The following is a 26290-nucleotide window of genomic DNA, read 5'->3' on the forward strand; positions in this document are numbered from 1 at the left end:
AATGGCATTCATGCCAATGTGAAAAGTATAAAATGCACATTTGTGACTTACCGATAGAACCAAGAATATGAATTCTTGCAGTCACGAAAGTTAAGTCTAAATTGATGTATAAGTGTTCAAGAAAAAAATTGTAACTAGAAATGTGAATTACAATAATAAAAAATGCAATCCTCACTTGCTTTTGTTTCTCAACGACAAAAATGGTGCATGTTGATGACAGTAAAATAAGGAGTTTTTCGTGCATATTCGTCGGAGCCAGGCAAACATTTCTGAATGAGGCAACTTGCCTCGGCCTCCCATCATATAGATTTGAAGAGAGCCATCATGCGCGTGGCAGCAGTGCCGCTCTTTAAGAAAAAAAAACGGAGGGGTGGGGGGGGCAAATCAAAAAGTCTCTCGGATGCTCTGCTCGACATCCCAATAAAACATTTTTGACAAAACCTCGCGGTTTGATGTGAACACGGTTGGACAATGACCAGCGAGGACGTCAGCGGCGCGGCCCAGCGTGCGCCGCAGGACACGGCCACCTAATTACACAAGCGGAGTTCGCTGACGCCACCCCGCGAAGCGATCCTCGCGAAATAAGGAGCGACATTCTGTCACTGCTGTTTACGGGGCCAATCCAAACCTTGACGTCCGCCCCGGCTTCGTCGCTGCACACTCGCCAGATATTTAGCTCGCTTGATACGAGATCCACTCACGGACCAATCTTAAGCCCCCCACTCCACCCGACCCCCCCCCCAAAATAAGAAAGAGATGAGTTCTGCCATGAAAGTTCTGAAAAATGGGTACAAATTAAAACCTTAAGGGTAATGACTCTTAAATTAAAATGCATTAACGTTTTGAAGTGCAATTAATGTAGAGCATTAATATTTCGACGATGTGCATATTCATAGTACTTACATGGATAAATTATGCAAATTGGTTTGCTGTGACCAGCTAAATGGATTGCGTGTTTGCATAATTATGAACATGGTAAATAAATCAAAGCATGTAAGAGTGTCCTATATTTTATTAGAAACAAATCCTAAACAGCAATATAATAGGGTGTTCTTCATTAAAAGGCTTTCACCACAAATCTGTCTCCTGTAACCTTCCAGGAAGAAGCCTTCCTCCTATTACAGCCACGTACCCTGTACATGCACAGCTCTATTGCAGAGCTCCGCAGAACACAATCCAGCATTGCCCTTGCTGCTGAAGCCAGTGAATTTGGGTAATCTTTACAGATGCTCTTATTCAGGGGTTCCAAAACTCCAGTCTTAATAACCCGCCACGCGTCCTTCCACGTTCACCAATTTACATGGCATTCAAATACAAATGTACTTGTTCCACGCTGCACGCATCTGATGATTGTTAAACACGTCCCACGCGACGAAGGGAAAAAAAAGCGAAAAAACATGCAATGCACTATATACTGTGCATGCAGTAAGAAACTAAAAAAAGCAGGAGCATAACCAACACACATGTATCTATGTTGTTGTTGTTGTTGAACAAAATCTATAAATACATGTTTGACACAGTTAAGCCATCGTTTAAAAAAATTGCCAACTCAAATTCATACATATAGAAATCCGAAATGGAATAGGCAGTGCCCACGTGGAACAGTCCACGGTAACGCAATTACACGACCAACGGAGGCCACATAAAGACATTTCATTCGATCCAATTCAATCCAATGAGCGTTTGTATGAGCATCGTACGCGGGCATTTATGCACGACAAAAGCCCAAAATGATGCTCACGTCAAACTCTTGATCAGGATCTGCTGTTCCGCGCTGTAATTACGTTACGGTGGGACTGACCGCGTAACTACACATTATACCCGAAGCGATGACGCTTGGTGATACACTTGCATGTACGCAATGGTGTTGTGGAAGCTGTCCAGTCACACTAATGGGCAACGATAGCCATTCCCCATTCGCCGTGACTCGAGGCCAATGATTTAAGCTGAAATCGTGTCACCTCCACGGGGTGTCCCCCGTGTCACATCCAACAGGCGATGCCTCGAAACTCAAAAAAGCAAGGAAACGGGCATATCACTACCTGCAAAGCATTACCCAAATTGGACTTGGCAGCAGATGATGCTTTCAGCTGTAAGTTTCAGTAACCTTTTCAAATCACACCGCAAAATCATCATCACACTTGATACATTGGTAATGAACTTGCGTAATAGTAGGAAAAAAACCAGCTACACCACCTACTGTATATCCACAAAAAATAACAGACACCAGTATTATAACAATTTCAAATTAACAGACTTATTGCACAACAAAATAAAGTTGAGTATCCTCTACAAGGTACTGTTTGGTCCCATCACCCATACTCACAGCCATTCCCAATCCCCTCCACCACCACAGAACAAATACAGCAAAAGTCCTGTTACCCGGCAATTTACTATCCGGAATGCTCGATTAACCGGCATTTTTCATGACGGCAATACAAATCTTCCTTCGCTTATCTGGAAAAAATTCCGACAGCCATCCGGCATCTTGCCGTGCGCTTATCACAGAGGGGTCGTTTACGGGAGCTTCAGACAGTACTGTCCTACCGTATACCGTACTCTAAACTGCCCCACTCCTTCTCTAAGATCAACTTAGAATGCTCTACAAACGACCCGTGAGTGCCTCCGTAAAAAGTGTATATTATTTCTCGTACGATACATTTTGGCTTAGTTGATTTCTTTAAATGTACTTAAGTACTTGGAAAATTTGCTGAAACATAGGTTTAACAGCCAGTATCAAAAAAGTCCCATGATAGAGCTGCTCACCCCGAGCTATAAATGCTCTGACACGTGCATTGTCTTTGTACTCTTCGCCGTTTGGTCCGACGCCGATGAGACTAGACCATGAAGAAGGCTGCCGTCTTTGGTGTAGGCCAATCAGTGTCAAAGGCAATGCTCGTATATTATCAGAGCATGTTTGTTTGCATGTTCACCACAAGTGTGGTTAATGCAGACCTGATTCCTTGCAAAAAGTTATTTATTTGGTCTATGAACATCTTAACACCTGCTTTATTGCCAGAAAGGCGAAAACCTTATCGAATTTTTCATAAGTAACTTATCAGATAACTGGCGTATTCGATTAACCGACACACTTCATTCCCCACGGATACCGGATAACGGAACTTTTGCTGCAACAAACTATCAATTTACATTCCACGCAATTAACAGGTGCTTGAACTGCGTGTAATTCCAACTTCCAAATCTCCCCAGTTACCCTGAACATTGCCGATGCTCTTGTGAAGTGCACCCAATGACGCCAACAGTGTCCTCGGGAAGGCTGAAATTGCATTCCACTTTGCCTGCCGAGGTCCATGAATAGGGAGGGGTGTGCCGCTCTTTGCATCAGTTCTACTGTAACTTACGTGTTTAACTTCTTTCGCACCATACGTGCAACTATGAACGGCCTCTGCTACAATTTCCTTCAAACGCTTTTGGAATTCACTTTTTTTCTCACAAATGTCAATGCGCATTAGTTTTCAATTTAACTGCTTGACTCCCTTCATATTCCCCGTGTAATTGGAAATGAGTTAGATATGTCGGGGTTTATTTTCTTTTGGGGAGTGGGGGGGGGAAACACAAAGCCTTATTTTTCATACGCGATGTTGTGTAAACGCAAACAAACCAAATTGAATGGAATTGTTGACTCCTGTTCCCATTGCAAAAAAAAATGGCATTAGTACCCAGGGTGGGTGTGAAACAGCTGTTAAGCCCCTGCTTTCCCCCACCCACTCTTCCCCGCTGGGCAGTAGGGGCTGTCCACTCGCACAGTTCCTGGCATGGGCCCAGCCATTGTGCTCGGTGGCGTACAATTTGAATAACAAGAGAACGCTCCAATTGGCTAAAGATAAAGAGCTCAAGAAGACATAAGTGCAAATAGAGGGCATTGACTGCGCACCATTGACAGAGGGGGTACAATGATTCGTGCCTGCCGGGAGACTTTCACAAATCAACGCAAATCGGGGCAGTAATTCCATCCGATAATTGAGAATGTATCGTACCAATTTTACAATCTCCTTTGCGTTGTTTTTTTCTTTCTTTCTCGTTTGTGCAGTTTTGCTCACATCATAACCCTAAAAGAAATAATTGCATATCTGCACAAATGGAAACATCGATTCTTACATATGCAATCTCATGCACGTATCAATAATCTTAATTATCTATAAATAAATCAATGACTCGATGGATCTTTACACCCCTAATTGACATTGTTGGGTCATACATGCTATTCATGTATAACATGGAGTACAATACTTCTTTAAAAGAATAGGAAATTAACAAAGTTGCAACAAAAACAGGTCTCTCTGTCTACCAATGAATAAGTGCTTTCGAAGCCAACCCTGACATGTGGAATGGAAATACGAAATGCCTGTCAATGCTGCCACGTGACGCAAGTGCCCAGTTATATCAGTTCCAATGGTATAGGATAAACAAAAAAATTTGAAAGTCTAATCTCTTTATAAAGTTTAGCTTCATTCTACTTTTAGAAGGACAGATTGAATAATTAAGTTTTTTTTAACATAAGGTTAAGAGCCGACACAAACACGTCAAATGTACAATGCATAAATATAAACATACTTTTGCATGTATTCCTTAATAACCGATGCATTTGTGAGCAAATTGTATTTTTTTAAGCACGGTAACATAACTGATTATTTGTGTCCACTATTTAGCATAATACTAATAATTTAAATACAAATGGGTGTTCATGCATAAAGCTCGTGATTTAGCAGCAAATTGGCCCAACACAGCATATCACCAAGATCAAACTATTTGCTGTGAATTACAATCTCCCACACTTGCCGACAACCACAGTATCTGCATTCAGTATTCACATCACATCTGCTTTTCAAAAAATATAAGCAACAACGCGTGTCATAATTGATGCGAATTCACACGTTGCACAGCCTTCCATTGTCGATGCATATCGAATAGCTAATATTTTTTGTTTCATATAATAATAGACATCATCAGCCATGATCAATTCCACTGCAGGATGAGGGCCTCTGAAAGCCATTGCCATCAGCGTCTCTCAGTCCTGCGATGGAATAATTCACCTAACACACCTGCACGTGAGCGGACACCATCACTCCACCACCTCGGAGGAGGACGACTTGCTCCCCCGGGGCACGTTCCCTCCTTTGGCTGTCATTCCTTCGTTAGTCTCATCCATCGGCCACCGTCCCTTCAAGACAATCGAGTTTTTCCATTCTGGAGATATTACCACCCTGGCTAGTTAGAAGAACAATAGCATATTAAATTTCGATTTAAAGCTTTCGTGACTGCAGGGATTCATCTTCTTGGTTCTTTCGGTAAAGTTACGTAGAATGGAAATAATAAAATAATAAAAAATACTATAAAAATAAAACATAATAAAATGTTTTATTATATGTTTTATTTGTATTTTTTTTATTTTTCTATTACGTTTATTTTTATTATTTTACTATTTCCATTCTACGTGACTTTACGGAAAGAACCAAGACGATGAATACCATATTATTCACGTTATTCTTTCATTCATGTTCCCTTCAACGACACTTATTGTTGTCCTGTAAACAAGACATGCGATACCGCACAAAGCCAAAATACAACAGCTGGATGGCTATGGTTAACAAGTCTCTACAATCTCGAGCATGCCAAGACACTAAGTAAATTAAACATGATGCCATTAAACTAATATGTAAAGGCTCCTCCTAAATGTAGTTATAGATAATGCATGAATTTCATTGGGCTCTCACCGGGTTAACGGCATTGAATTGAATTATATTTTTAACGAATACATTAGCCGATTTCCACTTCATTCTTGTTCAGTGTTATTTATTGGTCGCATCATGTAAGAGCAGCTTACAGAGCTATAGTTATAAAATAAACATCCGTTCTACTTTAACTTGACAGTTGAAGAAACAGTTGTTTCAAGCAACACCGGTAAATAAGGAATGCAAATCTATTACGCACACAAACTATCAAAAACGAACCCGGTGCAAACCCTTAAGACAGAAACAACGCTGCATATTGTACCAAAAGGAGAGTGACAGGAAACCACAGAGAAAGCACAAGACTAAAGGACGGTGTCGAATGAAAACATTTCTCTTGCTTCACCGGGGAACTTTGAGAGCCGTTTCACTCGACTGTGACGGACTTGGCCAAGTTGCGTGGGAAATCCACCTGCACAAAACACCAAAATACAAACTCAGGTCACTTTTTACACTTGCTCGTTGCTCATTAAAAGGCACTCAAACACATGTTTTTGTTTCTTAGAAAAAATGTGGGGGGGGGGGGGGGTCTTTTTCGAAATGTGTTCCAATGTTGTTGTACGTGGCGTTCCACGGGACGAAGAGTCCATTCAGAAATCTTACACAGCACCTCCACTTTTCGATTTAAAGCTTTCGTGACTGCAGGGATTCATCTTCTTGGTTCTTTCGGTAAAGTCACATAGAATGTAAATAATAAAATAATAAAAATACAACATAATAAAATCATTCTCACGACGTTTCGGCCACAACGCAAGTAGCCGTCCTCAGGTGGAGAACAGGTCTGTCGAAGAGACAGAGTCTGTCTACTTGCGTTGTGGCCGAAACGTCGTGAGAATTATTTTATTATGTTTTATTTTTATTATTTTATTATTTACATTCTACGTGACTTTACCGAAAGAACCAAGAAGAAGCACCTCCACTATTGTTAGAAAAAGCAAATTAACACAGAAAGTATTAAATAATGCTAAGAATGCATTTTTATTCATCACAAATTGGATAGACACACTCTTGCTATGAGATTGTCACATGACAGTCAAACCAATAAATCAACGGGTTTTTTTTCTTTCTCAGACTTGGAATCTTGCCCGATTCAATTTCAACACCGATTTTAGTTTTCTGTGCACTCATTGGTGACCACCAAGCTGAGACCACCGAGTGGCTGCACTTGAGAAGCCCGTTTTAAGCTTGGGCAGTTGCACAGATTTCAACCCAACATCTCAGGAATGATCAATGAAAACATGTCAAGGTCAAGACGTTGAATTCCTTACAATTTATTGAGCCTATCAATTGAAACATATAGCTAAAAGAACCTAAATTTCGATTGAAAGCTTTCGTGACTGCAGGGATTCATCTTCTTGGTTCTTTTGGTAAAGTCACGTAGAAGGGAAGTAATAAAATAATAAAAATAAAACATAATAAAATCAAATAATTTAATTTTATTTGATTTTATTATGTTTTATTTTTATTATTTTATTACTTCCCTTCTACGTGACTTTACCGAAAGAACCAAGAACTAGAAGAACCTCTTTTAGAAGTGCCCTTGCATTGGATAATATGCCAAACAACCGTTTCAAACCTAAAATAAAAACTCATTCTCAAGACTTCCTCATTAAATGCATTATGAATAACCTTGGAATTTGATCTGCATATTATTTGTGAACCATTGTCATTAAAGTGCTGCTGTAAGAGCGGGCGTCTGCCATGTGGAACATTTTGTGTTGTGCATCTGGTCCCGGGCGAGCTGCGACGGCGTTCTCCGTCGCATTAATGGGGCGACGTGGGCGGGGAACAAGCTCATCTTGTCGCGATACCAGCGGCGCTGACATTAGTGAAGGTGACGGGATCAGTGGAAGGGGGTACGGCCGGGCATGACAGCTCGCCGCTTTACAACACTACGACCACAAAATAAAAATAGCAAATGGGCTTGCTGCCGTACTGAAGTTGGAGCGGGAGGAGGATGGAGAGGGGGGGGGGCGGAATAGAAAAAATTGTAAATTGCAAACCCCCATGCCCACGACCCATTTTTTTGTTGTTGCCATCACGCAAGTCTGATCCACAGACCCGAGCGCCAGAGCTCGCGGCAACTGTCAGCAACTCGGCCGCCGACATGCCGTCAATTTTCTATGGGCCTCGACTGCAAGCCGCCGGGCTCACTGCCAGGAAGTACGTTTGCTCAAGCAGAGCCGGGCTGGACTTTGATATCTGAAAATGATGTAGGGCGCTTCAGCGAGTTCATATTTTTTACGCTCCGACCCCCCCCACACCCCGACTAAGGTTGAAAGTTTAATTGCATTAGCTCGGGCTTGTCTGTCTGTGTCTCAGGAGGGGTCACAATAACTTTTGCTTAGATGATCCACGATAATAATTTTTTTTTGAAAAGTTGTGTTGCTATTTAGGACTTAGCTTCGAGAAAAGCAGTCAAATTGATAAAAGGATTGCAACAAATTTGGCGATTTAAAAAAACAGCGCTTAAATCATTATGTTTTAGCTGCCACTATGATGACATCATGACATCACATCATTAAGTGTAATGTCATCATTCTATGTCTCATCATGCGAGCGTCTCCCCTCCCGATGACGTGATCACGCGTGACCAAGTCTCAGATTCTGGACGCCGTGCGCAGTGTGACAACCACATTTTGGACGGCGTGAGAGAATCTGTTCGTGGGCATATTTCTTCCTTGTTTTCACTTGAAATGCGCAAAACTTACGTCAAAGCCACGCAGGACAGCCAGATGGTAAGACAGGAGCTGCAGGGGGATGACGGTGAGGACGCCCTGCAGACAGTCCACCGTGTGCGGCAGTTCGATGGTGCGGTATGCGAGCAGCTTCGACTCGTCGTCGTTTTTCTCGCAGATCAGGATAGGCCGCCCCTGCAGACACGGAGGTCGGTGAAAATGACGGAATCAGAATAATCGGAATCTTTATTTAGACTGGAGGAATCCGATGAGCTATGAAGCTCTTTTTCACAGATGTACAGTATGAGTGGGTCAACAAGTCACAACAGCGCAACAAAACCAAAAAACGATAGGAGTACAAAATAGAGGAAATGGTAAGCAAGTCGCTAAGTATACGTTTCTTGCGCGGGCGATACAGTTACAATCCCTCAAATCCACGTGCGCGTGATGGTGGGTGATTTGACTCCTCGCTTCCCGCCGCGTGCATGTAGAGAAAGCACAAGTCACAAGTGTAAATATGAATCGGGGTCGGTCACGTATGAGTGGGTCCGCATACTCTGAGCCCGCGTACTCGAGACCTTACTGTAATAACGGGGTGGAGCGGTGGCAGCGTGATTAGGGGAGTGCGCTATCAACCCGGCAAATGGAGCTAAATTTCGGCCACGACTAACATCAGTAATATCTAAACTCGTCCCTCACAAACCCGCACTGACCAGTGTGGTGAAATATGGTGAAGCCCCATGACCGACGTGGTATGGAGAGAGGTTATTGCTTTATCCAGCAGTGGATTGATAATATAATATCCGTTTAACCATTTTGTATAGCTGCAGTAACGTTCAATGTATTGCGCTTATATAATTGTACACACTGTTGGTAAACATTAAACTCCTCGACCTCCGTTTGGCCAACTATTCTTTCCGGTGTGAGATCTAAAACTCCAATGGCAAACAACAAAACAAATGGATTTATCCAAAAGGCAACTCCATGCAGTTGTGAAAGAACTGTGAAAGACAGATGAATCTGACCTTTCTGGCCACCACTTGCTGAAGTGCGTTCTGACACTTGGTGTGCGTGGGGTCTTTCATGATGATCATGATGACAGGCATGAGCTTGTCCACCAGTGCGAGGGGCCCATGCTTCAGCTCCCCGGCGAGGATGCCCTCCGAATGCATGTACGTGATCTCCTTGATTTTCTACATTGTCAAGAAATAAAACAAAATATCCGCACACGTTTCACAAACGCGTGCTTCCGAGTCGCGTGTTTCAATTTTATTTCCCTTTTCCATTTTCCAACCCGGCCGGGTGGAACTGTGTGGGTAGAGCTAGCGGCTCTCGCAAGGTGCGAGCTCAAATCCTGGTTGATTGTGTGACTAAGCAAATCATGCTTGTCCTTTGGATATAATCACTCCTGCAAAAGGAACAAGGAAATTCCACCACTGGCTCAGATTTGTAAGCAGGAGCTTCTGTTCATGCCTCTCAGTGCTCATCTGAGAAGGAAATCACAGACTTAAAAAATGTCCACGTAAATTCATCGTTGCCTTTGCCTGTTTGTTTCTATGGCAAACAATGTGGGAGAATATACCAATTTAAACTAGAAGCAAAAATAACAGCCTGGGATACAGCGAAGACCTTGAGCTGTCCTGACAATACACACACGAGACAGAAAATGGAACACACGAAAGCATGCATTTTGAACTTAAGTGTAGCCATATTTACCATATAATTAAATAATAATCTAACAGTCTCCACAAATGCAATAGCAATTGTTTTAAGAGCCTGGATTCTAATTACATTGATACATTTTACAATAAACATTCTGCTACAGGAGCAGGAATTAGGGGAAAAAAACTATTTTATATACACTTCACACCACAAAATGAATTGATTTATAATAAAAAGAGATGATACTCCTGTTAATAGAGATTAGAAAGTCATTATGCACATTATAAATCATGCACAATTCAACCACAACAATACTAAAGCCCCAGCTTCTCTCTAAGCGCCCAGCTGAGTGCCAATGGCCTGTCAGTAGCCATTTCAGCAATAACATGTTGAATCGGAGCATATGAAACCTCATTTACACTCTCTAATTAAATGCAGCTTACCACATGCTAATTAGCAGCCTAACGAGGGGATAAGTTATGCAAAAATTAAACGCAAAGAGGACAATCTGTTGTAGATTAGGGAAACGCATGTAGGAAGCCACATGCAGACACGTGGATAACGGGCTACAATTAGGGTTAATCAATTTAGTATTCCAATGTGCATCGCGCAAAGACTACGCCGTGGTCAACAGCCACTTTAATTCACATGTGAAACTGAACTGTTGTTAGCGGCACACTTCAGTCGTAAAATTGATAAGGCACCTCAATGGAATTTAAGCTTTGAAACCGATGTGTCAACAATGAATGTGTCCAATTTCATTTGTGCACACTGCAGCGGGGGCAGCGGTGATTACAGGGGACTTGGCAAAACCTCAAAATCCATCGGGCAATTTGAAAATCCATCCAGTTGAATGGAGCTGTGTAGGGTCACATCATCGGATCACACATTACTTCATTCTCGCGGCCCAAGAAAAGATTACACACTCTCACAACTGAAATGGGCCTCATTCAATCAGCATTTACGCTTGGGACGGCCACATAAATGCTCACTGGTCCCTAGATCGCAGGCTGAAAAAGGCCCCGTCAACAAAAATACAAACATACAGAATGCAGTTCTACCTACAAAATGCTAAATAATAGCTACCGCTGTCTCCTGGAAAAAAAAAATCTCTCTTGCGTATTTCATGCACGTCAATCAACACCACAATAATATCATACCAGAGCACCCTCCATGCAGGTGGCATAGTTGAAGCCACGTCCCATCACCAGCAGGGATCTCTGCTGGTAAAGCTCATGAGCGAGCGAATTGATCTGATCATCCAGCGCAAGCACCTCTTTAATCAGGTCTGAAATGAAGAACAAAAAATAATTTTACATTCGTACGACACGTTATAATCATTATGCTTATTTCATCGAGAAGATTTTTCAGGAGGGTTCTGCATTGGAATTAATTTGTTCGTTTCTCAATCCGCTTGACCTGGTGAAGGTCGCAGCGGCAGCATGTTGAGTAGGGCGGTCCAGACCTCCCTCCCTTTCCCTGGCGACAGAATCTAGCTCTTCCTGGGGAATTCCTAGGCGTTCCCAGCCCTGCCGAGCGACATAGTCCTGCCCGCGTGTCCTGGGCCGGCCCCAGGGTCTTCGCCCAGTGGGACGTGCTCAGTAGAGTTCCAGGGGGAGTCTATCGGGGGGACATCCTTACAAGGTGCATTGGAATGTTTGGCCAATTCCGCAAATGAATGTTTGGATTCATGTGGGAGGGAATCGGAATACACAAGAGAAAGGCCATGCATAGGAGGGGGGCAACACTCAGCATGGCCATCTCCTGATGATCTTCCAGCATCACTCACACCTGGCAAGCAATGGTCGTCACCAATAAAAAGACAAACTCAACTCAACCAACCCTGCTGCATAGCCTCAAAACATCTGATGAGATTGGCATTTTTTGGACGACTTGATCGCATGCATCCTGTGCACGATGCATGATCAGTTTAAGACGTAGGCTTTCGCAACCAATATTATCCGTAATAATAATGCTCATTTGTAACGTGCGCAACTTTCACTTGCCCGAAGGCAGCGACCCTGAGACGCAGAGGCCAGCTCAGAGATCCGCTCAGTAAGTCAATTGAAAACATGGTTAATTTTTTAAAGGGGCTTAAAGTTGCTAAAGCGTCAGTGCTGCGAATGTGGAGGGGGATGGCGTTCCAGGTGGAGGGGCCAGCAACATATTTTTTTATCACTTCAGGTCTCCAGTCTATAGTTGCTCACTATTTTCATTTCACGAATTGTCAAAAAATGTCAATGATCCTTGCCTATTGTTCAATGATGTCTGGGATAACATTTAATTAATTTAGCTTCTGAAAATAAGAGCTTTCCCCCCCCAAATAACAACCATTCAAGCTAACCAAACAGTGACAGTAATAATTAAATCAACATATTTATACAACACTTGTGCAAACAGTGCTTTGAGTCACGCATTGACACACACGTGCAGCACATCATCTGGAAGTAAGACTGCCCACTCACAGGAAATATGAACAATGCGAGCAAGCAAATGGAATGTATAAATGGCAATCTTTACGTGAACCTCAATCGAGCAAACTCTGAATACAATTCGGTTGCTTTCATTACAGCTGCTCAATTCTGGAAGACAGAACATGTTCAGCGTAGGGGGAATACCAAAATGAGAAAATAATTAATCATCCCATCAGCAGGGTGGGACAGTGCACATCCGATAGGCGGAAAAGGTTGGTGGTATTTGAGGCTGGTGCCCGATATTATTTAATTAGCTGCTAATTAATGACACCTAGTCTCTGTGAGGCACTGTGCAAAAATTATGAGAAGCAATGGAAGCATTTCATAGCATTTTATTGCAATTTTTTTTCGTAAAAAATTGTAATGAATGTAATTCAGTAAGCCTAAAACATTTTGGCAAATACGTCTGTGAGTTTTGTTTTGTGAAGGGCTCTGTCAGGCTAATGCAGCATGTTTGGCTTTTTCAATGAATTCCAATCAGTTGTTTATAAGTAACTAGCTTTGGCGCCTCCTTTGGAATAATCCCGCAACCGTAGCCCATATGCACAACAAGGTTACACGGTACACACAGTGGGTCATCCTTGTAACACTTCTGGTTCTTAAGTTAAAAATGGGATAATGGCCAATTTTTTTTATATAGCAATAGCAGTATGATGATGAAAACAAACATCTTTCAATAAATATGGCTATAATGAAAATGTATTTATATTTCAAGTCCGCCATCTGTGACCTGCTGTCGAGCAAGCTCTGAAATTTTTTAGCATTTTTAAAAGTGAGATTCTTTATTAGCGGATTATTTATGTACAACGTATGCTTTATATTACTTTTGGTTCTAGAGTTATTAACAGAATGCATTTTTTTTCGAACAAATCAACAGGAGTACCAAGAGGCTCAGGTCATTGTTCATGTTGGGCGATTGACAACGGGGGTGGGGGGATCTTCACCTGGCAGAGTGCGGAGAGCACTGATGATCTCTTGCCTGCGCTTCTGCATGGACAGGCGGTCGTCGCACATCATCAGGCTGAACATCACAAGCGCCACGAACTGGCTCGTGTATGCCTGGGGAACACGCGCACACGCACGGCCAAGCAGGTTTAAAGATGCAAACTCATCATGGCCAATGGGCATTTAGCAAATCACTACCATCCTCACCCCGTTGTCCAACAGTGTGATGAGTTGTCATGATTCAGTTTAAGCATCGATATATTTTCGTTAAGTTTTACCATCCGCTTTGTATTTTTTCATTATTCCGTCTCATCAACCTTACATGTATGATGTATCTCACATGTAATATTGAAAAATAATAATAAAAGTGGTCTTCAGCAGTTTTGAGTGTAAGACACATCACATTACTAAAATCACAGTACTATAATTGAAACAAATCATGTATCATGACATCATCCAGTAACATTATATTTGCGCTAAGCAAGAGCTGCATTTGAATTTCTGTCCTCGCAAACGTCTTGACGGTGAGCTGCGCGACAGCTCACCTTGGTGCTGGCCACGCCGACTTCCGGCCCGGCGTTGATGTGGATGCCGCAGTCGGTCTCACGTGAGATCGAGCTGCCCACCGTGTTGGTGACGCCCACCGTCAGCGCGCCGCGCTCCTTGCAGTAGTGCAGCGCCATGAGTGTGTCCGCGGTCTCCCCTGATTGAAGCACACGTGGGGGTCAAAGCTAATCGCCTCCATTCGAGCCAATCCGTTCGAATATCCTGAGCTTCCGCGACAAGTGACACGGTAGAAATAGCAGGGCAACTTTGTGCGCTAAAATAAAAACGCCCAATCCTACGATTGCTACCTTGGTTACTAGAAACCTCTGGTTAGAACGGTTGGCTACGTACGGTGCGAAAGAAGTTCACACGTAATAATGCTTCACTTTGACCATTCAAACGTATCCTTAAGACTCATAAGCGCAGCGAATTGCACGTGTAAGAATTACTTACGTAAAAAAACATGAGCATTACATTCATATTTCACAGTAAGGCTGAGTAGACAGTACAGATAAAAGCAACAATTAGTATATGCACGTATAAATGTCGTGTCAGTCACGGGATTTATTGACCATACTTCCTTCACTGCACTGGTCAGTACAGTTTATTTAAGGGGACCCAACATGGATGCAGATATCACTTGCCACCGACAATAGCTGTAAGCTAGGAATCACAACATCAGTCTCCGGGTTCACAGCTCAGTGTGGAAACCACCACACCAGTAACTTCACGCCTACTTGATGCCGACGGTAACGTTTCACATGCATGTTGCAGGACTCCAGTTGACAAAAGCCTAATGCAAAAACACTTCATTGGGCATTGTGCGGGATTCCAAAGAACCCACATTCCTGCTCTGTGATCTCTAAATAACCGAGGCAGCATTTGGACGCCCCCAACACATCCGCGTCTTGTTGTGCTCGTCGACAGGCTTTTAAAAAAATCTTACCCGACTGGCTGATGAAGAAGCAGACATCATCTCTGAAGACGGGCGTGTTGCGGTCAAGGAAGTCGCTGGAGAGCTCCACCATCACCGGCAACTCCGTCAGCTCCTCCAGGATTTGGCGAGTCTGAAAGCAAATCGCACCCCACGTCCACGTGACCGAGTCAGAGCCTTCGCGTCGCACTATGCAGCGGAAAAGCCTTGCCGCTGCCAACACTGGGAGTCAAGTCCAAAGACTTCTTTTGTCTGGGAGGGTACTGACCGCAACGCCTGCGTGGTAGCTGGTGCCACAGCCGATGACAATGAGGCGCCTGCACCGTCTGATCTCTCTGATATGATCCTTCAAGCCTCCCAGCAACACTGCGAACAGGTGCGCACATGAGAAACTTTGCCCGGGGTTTTTTTTTTTAATCAAAGCTCATATCCGAATTACGAGCATGAATAACATGAGGCATGGCTGGGGGCTGTAGGTACAGAAAATTTGTCCACCTGTACCTGTGAAGTCGTCGAAGTTGACACGGCCACGCATGGTGTTCACCACGGACTCGGGCTGTTCAAAGATCTCTTTCTGCATGAAAGAGCTGTAGCTCCCTGCGTTGAGAATCCAACAGCAAACAGATGTGGGCCCACGTAGGCACGTGTGAGGGGCACATTTGCATTGCATAACACAGGAATTGCTCCAATGTCAAAGTGTCACGGCAAAAATCTCAGAAATATGCTAAAGTGCGTTTAAACTACCGCATATCATTAACACAAATGAAGATGTATATCGTGTAATTTAACACAAGCGCCATTCTAATTAGCCTAACCTGGATTTCTACAGAACACGCGTAACACAAGGTCAAAGCTATTTGTCAATGAAGTTTTAAACAAGATTCTTGTTTTACTCTGGCTGCCTGCACCAACACTGTAGCAACCTGGAAAAAAATATAGCCGTCCTTATTTAGAATTTTAAAAGGAGACTGCGTGGAATTTGGGGTCAATCCCCCCATTGGGAGTTTCGGCTAAAGGGTTACGCAAACGTCATATGTGCCCACGATAAGAGAGAGCAAGAGCGCAGGCCCGACGGCCCTGGGCTAGTGACGCACCCTTCATGATCTGTTGCAGTTCCATCTGCAGGGTCTGGATGGCACGCGCCGGGTCATCCCCAGCAGTGCGCTTGATGCGGTGGATGGAGAGACGACCGTCCACAACCGCCGCCACGTCGTCGTCCTCCAGGAAGATCACACGGTTCGTGTGCTCGATGATTGCGCTGCGAAATCGGACACAGGTGGGCGGCAATGTCACTCTGCCCGCCGCCGCAGGTGTTCGTGTGGAGGAGGGTTTACTAAAGCGCGGGAGTCACTCAAAAATCTAAGCATAAACACGATGCAATTTACTGTAAGAATAGCAAATCCCTTTAATTATCACAGACAGCCTGATTATGTGTTTTTCACGGGGGTACTGAATGTTTGACTAATTCCACTAACTGATGCTTGCAATGTGAAAAGCAAAGTACCTGGAGACATCCTACCGATTTGAGGGGATGACTTTCAAACCTACGTGAATATTGATCAAATGTGTCGCTCTACTGCAAACTCTTGGCCACCACGCAGCTCAAGTCTAGAACACATGGTATTCCTAGGCAGTCAACGATCCAAGTAATAACCAGGCATGATTCTTATCAGATGCAAGTACATCTTCATTTACCAGTTGTGTAAAAGTCTGTAATTACTCTACTGGTTTTTTTCAGTGTTATTTAAGCTACAACGGTTGCAAAATATTTTCTGTCTCAGCATTTGAGTACAGTAATACCCCGGTGGTTTACGTCGGGGATGCGTTCCTGAAAGGTGCGACGAATATCAAAACGACGTCATTCAAACCGATTCGCAGGGTAGTAGGTGGAGGTGTAGGCCGAGGCGACGGATACGAGAAAGGACGGACGATGCTGTCAACAACGCGTGGCTTGAGGCGATGCAAATCAGGCAGCGGTGTTAATAATAAAGTGGCGACGTATTTGTGAAACTACGTAAAACGGGGAGACGTAAATCGGGGTATTACAGTACTATTGAACTTAAATATATAATGGCTTGCTATGCCAATGAGCGCTTGGCAATGTCTTGTTGGAAAAACTTTTTTTTGCAAAATTACGACACCACATGTGCAATGTTATTGTATCGTGTCAAATGAATGTTGCCAAAGCAATTTTTCCCGTTAGCCATGGAAACCTGGTAAACTTAGATGCAACTGAAATCAATAAATAGCACGAGACATACAAATTAGGCAACATCAGTCAAAATATCTAAATCATCATTAGTTTATATGGTGTAATTTGAAGGTACCTGTCTAGTTAACCAAAAAATAGGCTAATAAAGTAAGTCAACGGTTTGACACACATCCGAACTGGAAGAACCAAAACAATTCCATCCTGGTCCGTCCGAATGTCCTAAACCACGGTTAGTTGATGAAGACGTCTCCCTTACCAAGAAACGTGGGGGGGAAATTCCATCTGAATTTAGTCATAATTAGATGGCATGCTATGAATAAGTAAAAAGCCACTTCATGATTACACAAATAATCACCCACATCTTTAAAGGATATGAAAATAATTCGTGGAACTGCCCTACTGGAATTTCGATTTAAAGCTTTCGTGACTGCAGGGATTCGTCTTCTTGGTTCTTTCGGTAAAGTCACGTAAAAGGGAAATAATAAAATAAACATAATGAAATACAATTCTCATGACGTTTCGGCCACAACACAAGCAGCCGTCCTCAGGTGGACAGCTGCTTGCATTGTGGCCGAAACGTCGTGAGAATTGTATTTTATTATGTTTAATTTTTGTATTATTGTTTATTTCCCTTCTACGTGACTTTACCAAAAGAACCGAGAAGATGCCCTACTGGAATGTTGAAAAATGGGTAATTTATGCCATTATCCTGAAGTACAGGACACACCTTGCATCCGATGCAAAATAATACTCCACACCAGTCTCTTCCCCAATCGGGTACAGACACGTGTCCCCATCAACCCGAGGCAGTGTTGATACAGCCTTCTTTTCCTTTCCTAAGCACACATACACACGCAACACCAACAAAATAACACGCAGAAATAAAGAACTTCAACCGCAAATCCACTGACCTTTACGTGGGATTACGTTTTCCTAAAATTAAGCTTCCGTTATAAATGTTACGATGATAGCAGAGGTGGGGAACCTACAACAGTCCGCAAATTTGTTTCATAAGGCTGGTGCTCTCATGAAGCCTACCCACTTAATTCAAAAACAGCCATCTAATCGTAACTTATCCATCAATGCATCTTAGCTACACTAATTTGGTGCAAGAGGAGAAGATTTGACCCGGAGGCAACAACATATTTTTAAAGCTGCTCAGTCACTTCTGTCACTGCAAGAGACTCCTGCACGGGACAAGGTTTCTAAAAGTCCTATTTGGCCCTCAGCAATCAGAATCTAAATACTTGTTTACACTGGAAGAATTCCGATGAGCTATGAAGCTCTTTCACAAAAGTCCAGTAAGGAAAAGGTTCCCCACCTCCTGTATTGCAGCCTTCAATATATGCCTGCTGATTGGAAATAAGCATGACAATGCAAAGATTCCGACACAATGTGAGGCTTATTTGCAGGTTACGACCAAGCATCGGCGTAAATCATTATACAATTGTAAATGCCAATTGGGTTTTTATTCATCAAATTTTTGTGGTTCATCAGTGTTTACCGGTAATAAAATGATGATTCTATGCACATGCATGCATCACTTAATTCAGCAATGCCAGATTACACATTCTGTTCTCCGAATAACAACAATAATGATACGTACATGTGAAAATATTGAAATTTAAATGACGGAAGTGTCTACATTACATATGCAAAGATTATACTCGCCGAGCTGGAGGCAAGTACTGCAAAAAAAAGCCTTCTCCAGCCAAACACAGCATATGATAATCGCAGGCAGCAAATGATTGCCTAAATTAAGTTCACACAATGGGAACAGACTTATTATTCCTCCACCCTCACCGTCACACCCCAACACCAAGAATGATAATGATAATCAAATATCCCATCTCTGCACACAGATGGCAAGTGGATTCTATAAAAGGGCTAGAAAGAAAGCGGAGGTCTTGACGTCTGACGAGCAGTACTCGCCATCTTCATCTGCTTTCCACTGGGTAGTGAGCTGGTGCAATGCTGATACTTGCTTGTCAGCTGGGTAGAAAGAAGGCGTGTGTGGAAACACATGCAACCAACAAACAATAAAAAAAAATAAAAAATGATAAGACTGCATTTCTGTTTAAAAAAAAAAGATGTCAGTTGAAAGAGGGTACTTAGGGGTGATGTGGGTGCTGCCTGCCAACTTTGGCAGGGTGTCACAGCAACGCGCGAGTGCCTCACCACAGCGGTACAGGACGGGGATGTGGTCGGTTGAAAGCTTGTGTTTGCTTTGCACTCCAATCAGCAGAGGTCCTCCACGTCTGCACGTCCACAGTGAATGCAGAAAATGCGCATAGAAAACTAAACAACGTGACAAACGCGCGTTCATTCATGTTGACTCAAGGGCTGAATAGGGGCAAAAATCACTACGAATATGGTTGTGGTTTAGCACACTTGCGGCTTCCAATTCAAGCTGTTAAATTAGTGCTGTAATGACCTTGTCCCCACCACCTGGCCTGGAAAGTGCACGCTCTTGAAGACCAAAGCAAATGCTCCTTCCTGCAACAGAAACAAATGATCACACAAACTCCATCTTGACATATACAAATCAACCCCCCTTTAATCACAACATAATTACAATCCCAAAACTGATCTGAACAAGTTTTGAACAATATGTTCCCAGCATGCTAGATGGCCACAGCAGGCAACACATGCATTCAAACTATCGAAGGGAACATGTGAGCTGTTGTTTTTATTTTTACATTAAATTTTTAATGAATCCCTTTCTACAGGTGACACAAACTAAATACTAAAATAAACTGAGAACATATACTTGGATAAGTTTAAGCATTAAATAAATAATACTGTACAGTGTCTTTATAAGCAATAAAATTAATGATTCAATGCCCTCCAAATGCTTCCTTTGCCCCACATGTCCCCACAACCACCCCTGCCAAACAAACACTCCTTTGCCTAAATAATAAATATTACATTTTTATTTTCATATATTTTTTTCAGGGGCATAAACATTCATATACCTCCTTTGGAAATTCAGTAGTAACGATTCAGAGTTGCAATTATATGCAAGAAACGGTTCTTTATTTTAACATTGCTGTACAAGGCAGTGGCTTCTCGTAGCTGCAGGGGCCGTGTAAACTGATTACATGCAGTGTATTACTACTATAATATATTGAGCCAAGAATGTTTGTGTGTAATGCACGTGACGTCACTCCACATGCCGTACCCCCCCCCCATCATTAATATTCATGAGCGGGTGAATTTTTTTACACTCACGCAGAAGGTCGAGCGGAAATATTTTTTCGCAAATTCGCTTTAAGTTTGACGTTTCTTTATTGAAAGTGAATCTAATAAATAATTCTACGCAGCAACAAAGTGGATTTGGTGTCTTCATTTATTTCTTCAGCACTTGAGACAAAAGAGGTAGGTCTAATTTATGCTTCAACAATATGGTAAAATCGACATTTCTCAGTGAATTTCCAGATATTGTATCGAATTACAATTTATTTCAACCCTAGCAATCGAAAGCAGAAGAGAATAAAGTATCAGAGCAGTGGATTTGAACAACTTGAAGGGGAGTTAAATACAGTGCTAAGGTGACATGAATTGAGGTGTTTTATGACGTAAATTTGTGCAAGAATCACTGCTATTAATACAGTGCTACAGTGAAATGCAGTGAAGTGTTTGATGACATACTTTGGTGCAAGATTCACTGCCATTAAATTTACACAAGATACAATTTTTTCGTAAACATTACAGCTTCCGTCCTAGGACGAGCAAATAAGCTAGTATATAAATATAAAAACGTAAAATTTTACACACAAGCCAATGCATAAGAGCTTAAACATCAATATTATTATGATGCATCGTTACCTCCGCTAAATTTACACAAAGATGATGCGTTTGACCACATTACCAGGAATGCACTCAATCTCAGAGATAAGCAGAATTTGGGCCAGGATGATGCTTGGATGGGTGACGACTAAACACAAACCAGGTGTTGTAGGCTGTAGGGCAACATTGTAGACAGCAGAGGGCAGTGCAGAAAAATATATAATTTTACTGTACTTCTACGCTCCCAGAACTATGGTTCCCATCTTCACCAACTCAGTGGCCAGCTTGGCGAGGTGTGATCAACTCACCACTATGATCGGCGAGGCGTGGGTTGGCCCTCATCCAGCGGTGAAATAATAAAAGGGAGGTACACTCCACAGCATGCACAGCACACAACACAAAGGTGTCACCTTCTGTGTACATGCTGCTGCGGCTGTATCTATGCCGAATTTCTTTTTGCAGCGTACGTGGCCAACCGTGCTAATCGGAGGTGCAACAAATGCACGTCTGGATGCCCCTCCCAGACATGCATTTGCTAGCAGCAGCAGTGCGTGTCAGGTTGCCCCCTCCTCCCGTTAGCTGGCCTGTGCACAGCGCTGGAGCCACTCACCAACTGCTGGGTGACACGCTCCACCAGGGTGCTCAGGCTGATCTCGTCGCTCTCGCGGTTGTCGTACATGTACTTGAGAAGCTTTGGGATGGTCTCTGTGTCCGTCTCGGACTCAAACTCGTAGCCTTTGCTCTCCTGAAAATGAAATTAAAATGCAACCGGTTATTACGCTTTGAGATTTACAAAGCGTCAACATTTCAACAACACCCCAACGCACTGTACTAGGAGACGGATTTATGCTTTCAATGTGTATTATTTTTTTGGGGCAAAAGAGAGTGCTATCATAAACAGTGGAAGGTTTTGTGCCTGGTAGGGAGATGACAACACAGAAAGCTGGGGGATGGAGTTGCAGCCCACGGGGATAACAAAAGAGACACAGCTACCTCCCACTACTTATAGGCTGACTGGGCACTGACAGAAGGCAATTGGTTACTAGAGAAAAAAGCAAATGAAGCATCTGAATCACGGATGTTTGAATATATAGTAAATTGAAGGCATTCAAATTGTAATTTAATGTATAAATGAATCAAATGAATCAAATCAATGGGATAATTTACACACTGATGGTATTACATGGATGTAGAAGCCAAGAAAATACGTGTATTGCAGGGTGGATTTTACATAAGTCTTACATTAGAGAAATTATCTTTACATTTTGGGATATTTTCAAGTGTGACAGTGTCATAACAACCTGACTGCCCCTACTAAGTATATACACACAGATAATTAGGGTTCATTCGAAATTTAAAAACTTACCAAGAATTTCTTCAAGTCCTTGTAGTTGGTGATGATTCCATTGTGAATCACAACAAATTCTAGGAAAAGAAAATACATTATTTGAGTTCCAACACAAGGGACATTTTTGGGGTGAATGCATTGCCAGAGTGGCTAAGCCCAGAGGCACCTACTCACTCACCATTGTTTTTGTCTGACCGCTGAGGATGGCTGTTCACTGCATTGGGCTCTCCGTGAGTGGCCCAGCGAGTATGCGCAATACCCACGTGGGTCTCAAACTCGATGTCAAAGTCCAAGGAATCTTGTTCTGTGCAAAGCATGCAGAAAAACGTAACATGTAACATACAGACGGTAGACGTTTAAAAAGCAGAACATGGAGTGGTAAGTTGGGTAGCTTCAGCAGATGTCTTCCCAAGGACATCTGCCATAAACGAAATGGAAATTGTGGCTTCAGCGCCAAGTAACACACTGACCGCAGCAACTGGCATTCAAATTTCTAGTTAATATAGGAGGGCATTTGAATTTGGTTAGGAAACTAACGGATATTTTTTTTTTATGAAAATTCACCCACAAGTATTCTCTTGTTACTCACTGTAGATCTCATCCTGCAGGGCCTTCACCTTTCCTCGTTTCTTTATGAGCTGGATAACCTTGGAGTTATTGTCCCAGTTCTTGTCATTTCCACCATCCACGGCCACTCCTGTGCACAAGACCACAAACCAGCAATATAAATCCTATAGTCAACTTCAGATACTTTTCATTCAGAAGGCACAAGTACTACAGATATAACTAAATAAAAGAATACCACATAAAAGGAAACATGCTACTCGGAATATAAATATCTCTTTGAAGATAAACACCTAATTTGTTCAGTTGTAACCGATGAGAACTAAGCTTCATTAAAAATGGAATCGCAGTGAAGAGAATTCGAGTGACACTACTGTGGTGGATTTATATATTTTTTTAATTGGGAGTGATGTTACAATCATGCTTACAGGCGTGATTTAAAAATATTATTTTTCCCTAACAAAATGTTCAAACTTATATCAGACAGCCCAGGAAACTGGCTGGTATGCATCTACAAGATAAGATCTTTTATGTTTGTTTTTTACAATTTTTGATGAGGATGCAGGTGATAATTTATGTAAATATGTATGCATATTTGTTATAAGTAATAGGTGGCAAAATTATGGCATTCTAAAGTGAGACAGCATTCAGACCTGCAGAGTCATATCCACGGTACTCCAGCCTCTGCAGTCCCTTAACCAAGGTGTCCAGGATGTGCTTCCGTGAGCGAGGCACATTGTAGTTTAGGTAGGCGAAGATTCCTGCAAGGCAAAACAATCTACGATCACCATCTTTACATACTTCCTATACATTTCCAGGAACTACATTACTGCGTACTGCGTGTGGTTCGACAAAATATCTGAGATTTAGCTCTGAACAACATGCGGTACAAAATTAAAACACATGGGAGAGATATACACGAACTAAATTAATTGGGCTGCAATGCCAATTCACGATAAAATGCTGCCAGGCCACAGGTAAATTTCAAAGCAACAGAAAGCCTCCTCTTTCGGTAAAGTCACGTGATTTACCGAAAGACCCAAAGAATATGAATTCCGGCAGTCACGAAAGCTTTAAGTCAAGATTCAACAGAAACCAGGCAGGAATGAGGTCAAACCCGACCACATGTCTTGTTGACTTATAAAATGTAGGTTTAAGTGGCTTTTTCACCTATGCCCTGCCCCAGCCAAGCCCATGAAAACAATTTACAACACTCAGAGCACCCAACTCCGTTGGTATATATTTCGACCTTTACCAAATACATACGTAACCGGTTAACATCAAACCAGCCAAAGTAAAAGTTCAAAGATGGATTGTTGCATCCTAAGACTATGGTTTGGGGGAGGTCTTCATCCACTCATGGACAAATATGGGTAAGTGGATAGATAACTAATGGTATATATGGCCAGAGATGCCAATTCAGGACTACAAATACATGTAACATTTGCATCAAATCAATTGAGGATATAATATATTCAGGTGTATTTAATAAATGAAAAAAATATCTGGCCACGTGCAGCACAAACATTGGTCACATAAGGCCAAACAGAGTACAAAATTCATATAGTTTGTTATACACAATTTATCAAACAATTGTTTGTGGTTACAGCCCATATTGGCAATACACACCCAAACATCCATATTACTAAGAGAAGCTTTGGAGCAAAATCAATACAAGTTAGGGGTATGTTACATTAAAAGTAGAGCAAGCAATGTGCATCAGCATGGCATTTTGCCAGTAAAACAATTTCCTGCAGGCACAAAACAAATTACCACTAATTATCGTAATAGGTCAGTGCTTCACTCTACTTTGACTACCTGGAAGCAACATCTGCAACATTATCATTCGAATTACTGGAAGTAGATGATCAACTTCACCTAAAGGGACCTAATTGATTTGTTCAAAAATACTGGCCATTGACAGGCAAAAAAACACAGTTAAGGACTCTTAAAAAGTGACCATTAACTCATAATAACGTGAATACAACCGGACACAGCAAAGCTGTGTACACATTGGGTGGAAACATCCGGTTTCTTGGTTCTTGACATTGACGTATTTTACGACTTTAAAATCACGTACAGTACACAGGAACGAGATATGCTAACGGACACCATCACCAAACTGCACAAATACAGCAGCACATGCAAACGTCACACCTACCAGGATATACAGTACACATCGTAATCCTAAATACACACAGCATAATCTCCCAAGAAAATACAGCCAGCGAGTTATATACTTTATTCTTGCGTCGACAAAAGCATAGGATTGTCTTCGTGTACTCTGGTTTCCTCCTACATGCAAACAAAAAACTACTGGTCCAAATATCCCAAAGGAAAATCCTACTGAAAATGACTCATTGTGGCTTCATTGGAAAAAACTAATTACTACAGGAACTTTTTGAAAAAAATGTGCGACTCGATTAAGATATGTCAAATACGTTAAATTGTTACCTTTTGAAAGAGCTAGCTTTAAAAACGTGGAGACTATTTCCTGGACAAGCTAAAATGCGTTAAGCATACGAATTATTATACGTCCCATAAAACTCAGTGAGGCTTACGTCGATTAAATGACATAAATTAATCATGGATTATTACAGAAATGTATTGTGACGGGCTATTATCTGGTATAAAGGTCACCGGATACAATAATGAAAAAGTCTAGTGTCTGAGGTGTTTTGCTATAAATATAACGACAGGATTATTTTGTGTCCGTGACTTAAGTGCTGTAAGAATATACAACAATTTTTTAAAAATGATCCTTAAACTCAGTGAAACTTTATTGGATACATAATTTACATAAACCCTCCTGAAATAAATATTGAGCCCGATTGTATTACTATGTGTAGGATCCTAATACAATCTTGAAACAATTTCATTCATACATTGCGTTACTGTGACTGAAAAACGTCAAAAATATTACACAAAAATTGTACCTTCCTAACAACATCATGAGTTAAAACTAAGCTTTGATAAACAAAATAAAAATAATTGCATCGCTATTAATAAACCCACAATTATCACTGCGCACGTTCAAACAAGCGAGCTCGCGTAGGCCGCGTTCGAAGCCCCGCCCTCGCCTGCTTCCCATACCGGGATCCTCACCCTCAACCCCCGGGCCGCACCAACGGCGACACCCGGGCGGCCGGGTCCGCACCGCCCCGCGACGTTGCATAGAGACACGCAAAAAAACGAAACCACGAACACCGGGCCGCTCACCGCACATGCCGTCGGCTTTCTCGGACGAGACTGTGGGGGCAAAGCAACGTCTTAGCGCGTGCGTTCGGCCTTAGGGCGAGCGGCGCGGAGGCTCTGCGGCTGTGAGGGCGACGTGAGGCGCGCTGAGGCCGTCACTCCCAGCCAAGCGGGTAAACGTGGCAAGTGCCGA

The 26290-nt window shown here is 42.4% G+C and overlaps 1 protein-coding gene across 4 annotated transcripts; it reads right to left on the reverse strand.

The window, feature by feature from the left end:
- Positions 1–997: 997 nt before the first annotated feature.
- On the reverse strand, positions 998–26290 carry LOC133350568 (glutamine--fructose-6-phosphate aminotransferase [isomerizing] 1-like). Of its 4 annotated transcripts, none has more exons than XM_061565034.1 (20): positions 26122–26290; positions 23556–23663; positions 22928–23035; positions 22517–22642; positions 22357–22415; positions 21601–21735; positions 19636–19697; positions 19380–19459; positions 19134–19193; positions 17929–18037; positions 16084–16247; positions 15491–15586; positions 15258–15355; positions 15002–15122; positions 14055–14212; positions 13509–13623; positions 11251–11378; positions 9454–9621; positions 8462–8623; positions 998–6162 (listed from the first exon to the last, which is right to left on the reverse strand). In XM_061565034.1, exons 1-20 carry the CDS (start codon positions 26126–26128, stop codon positions 6118–6120), a joined length of 2109 nt encoding a protein of 702 aa, XP_061421018.1. In that variant the 5' UTR covers positions 26129–26290; the 3' UTR covers positions 998–6117. The 4 variants fall into 4 exon arrangements, with proteins under 4 accessions (XP_061421018.1, XP_061421017.1, XP_061421021.1 ...); XM_061565033.1 differs by having other exon boundaries at positions 15485–15586; XM_061565037.1 differs by lacking the exon at positions 19134–19193.

Source organism: Lethenteron reissneri, chromosome 34, assembly GCF_015708825.2.
Source record: "Lethenteron reissneri isolate LAM-NWPU_2019-01 chromosome 34, ASM1570882v1, whole genome shotgun sequence".
In the NCBI taxonomy this organism is placed as follows: Eukaryota; Metazoa; Chordata; class Hyperoartia; order Petromyzontiformes; family Petromyzontidae; genus Lethenteron; species Lethenteron reissneri.

What these genes read in the sequence shown, in the direction of transcription:
- LOC133350568 (XM_061565033.1), bottom strand. An exon ending in TCGGCGTGGCCAGCACCAAG is followed by an intron (nt 13,624 to 14,054) that starts GTGAGCTGTCGC and finishes CGTGTTCCCCAG; the next exon opens with GCATACACGAGCCAGTTCGT. An exon ending in CTGTCCTGCGTGGCTTTGAC is followed by an intron (nt 6,163 to 8,461) that starts GTAAGTTTTGCG and finishes TGTTTTGTGCAG; the next exon opens with GTGGATTTCCCACGCAACTT.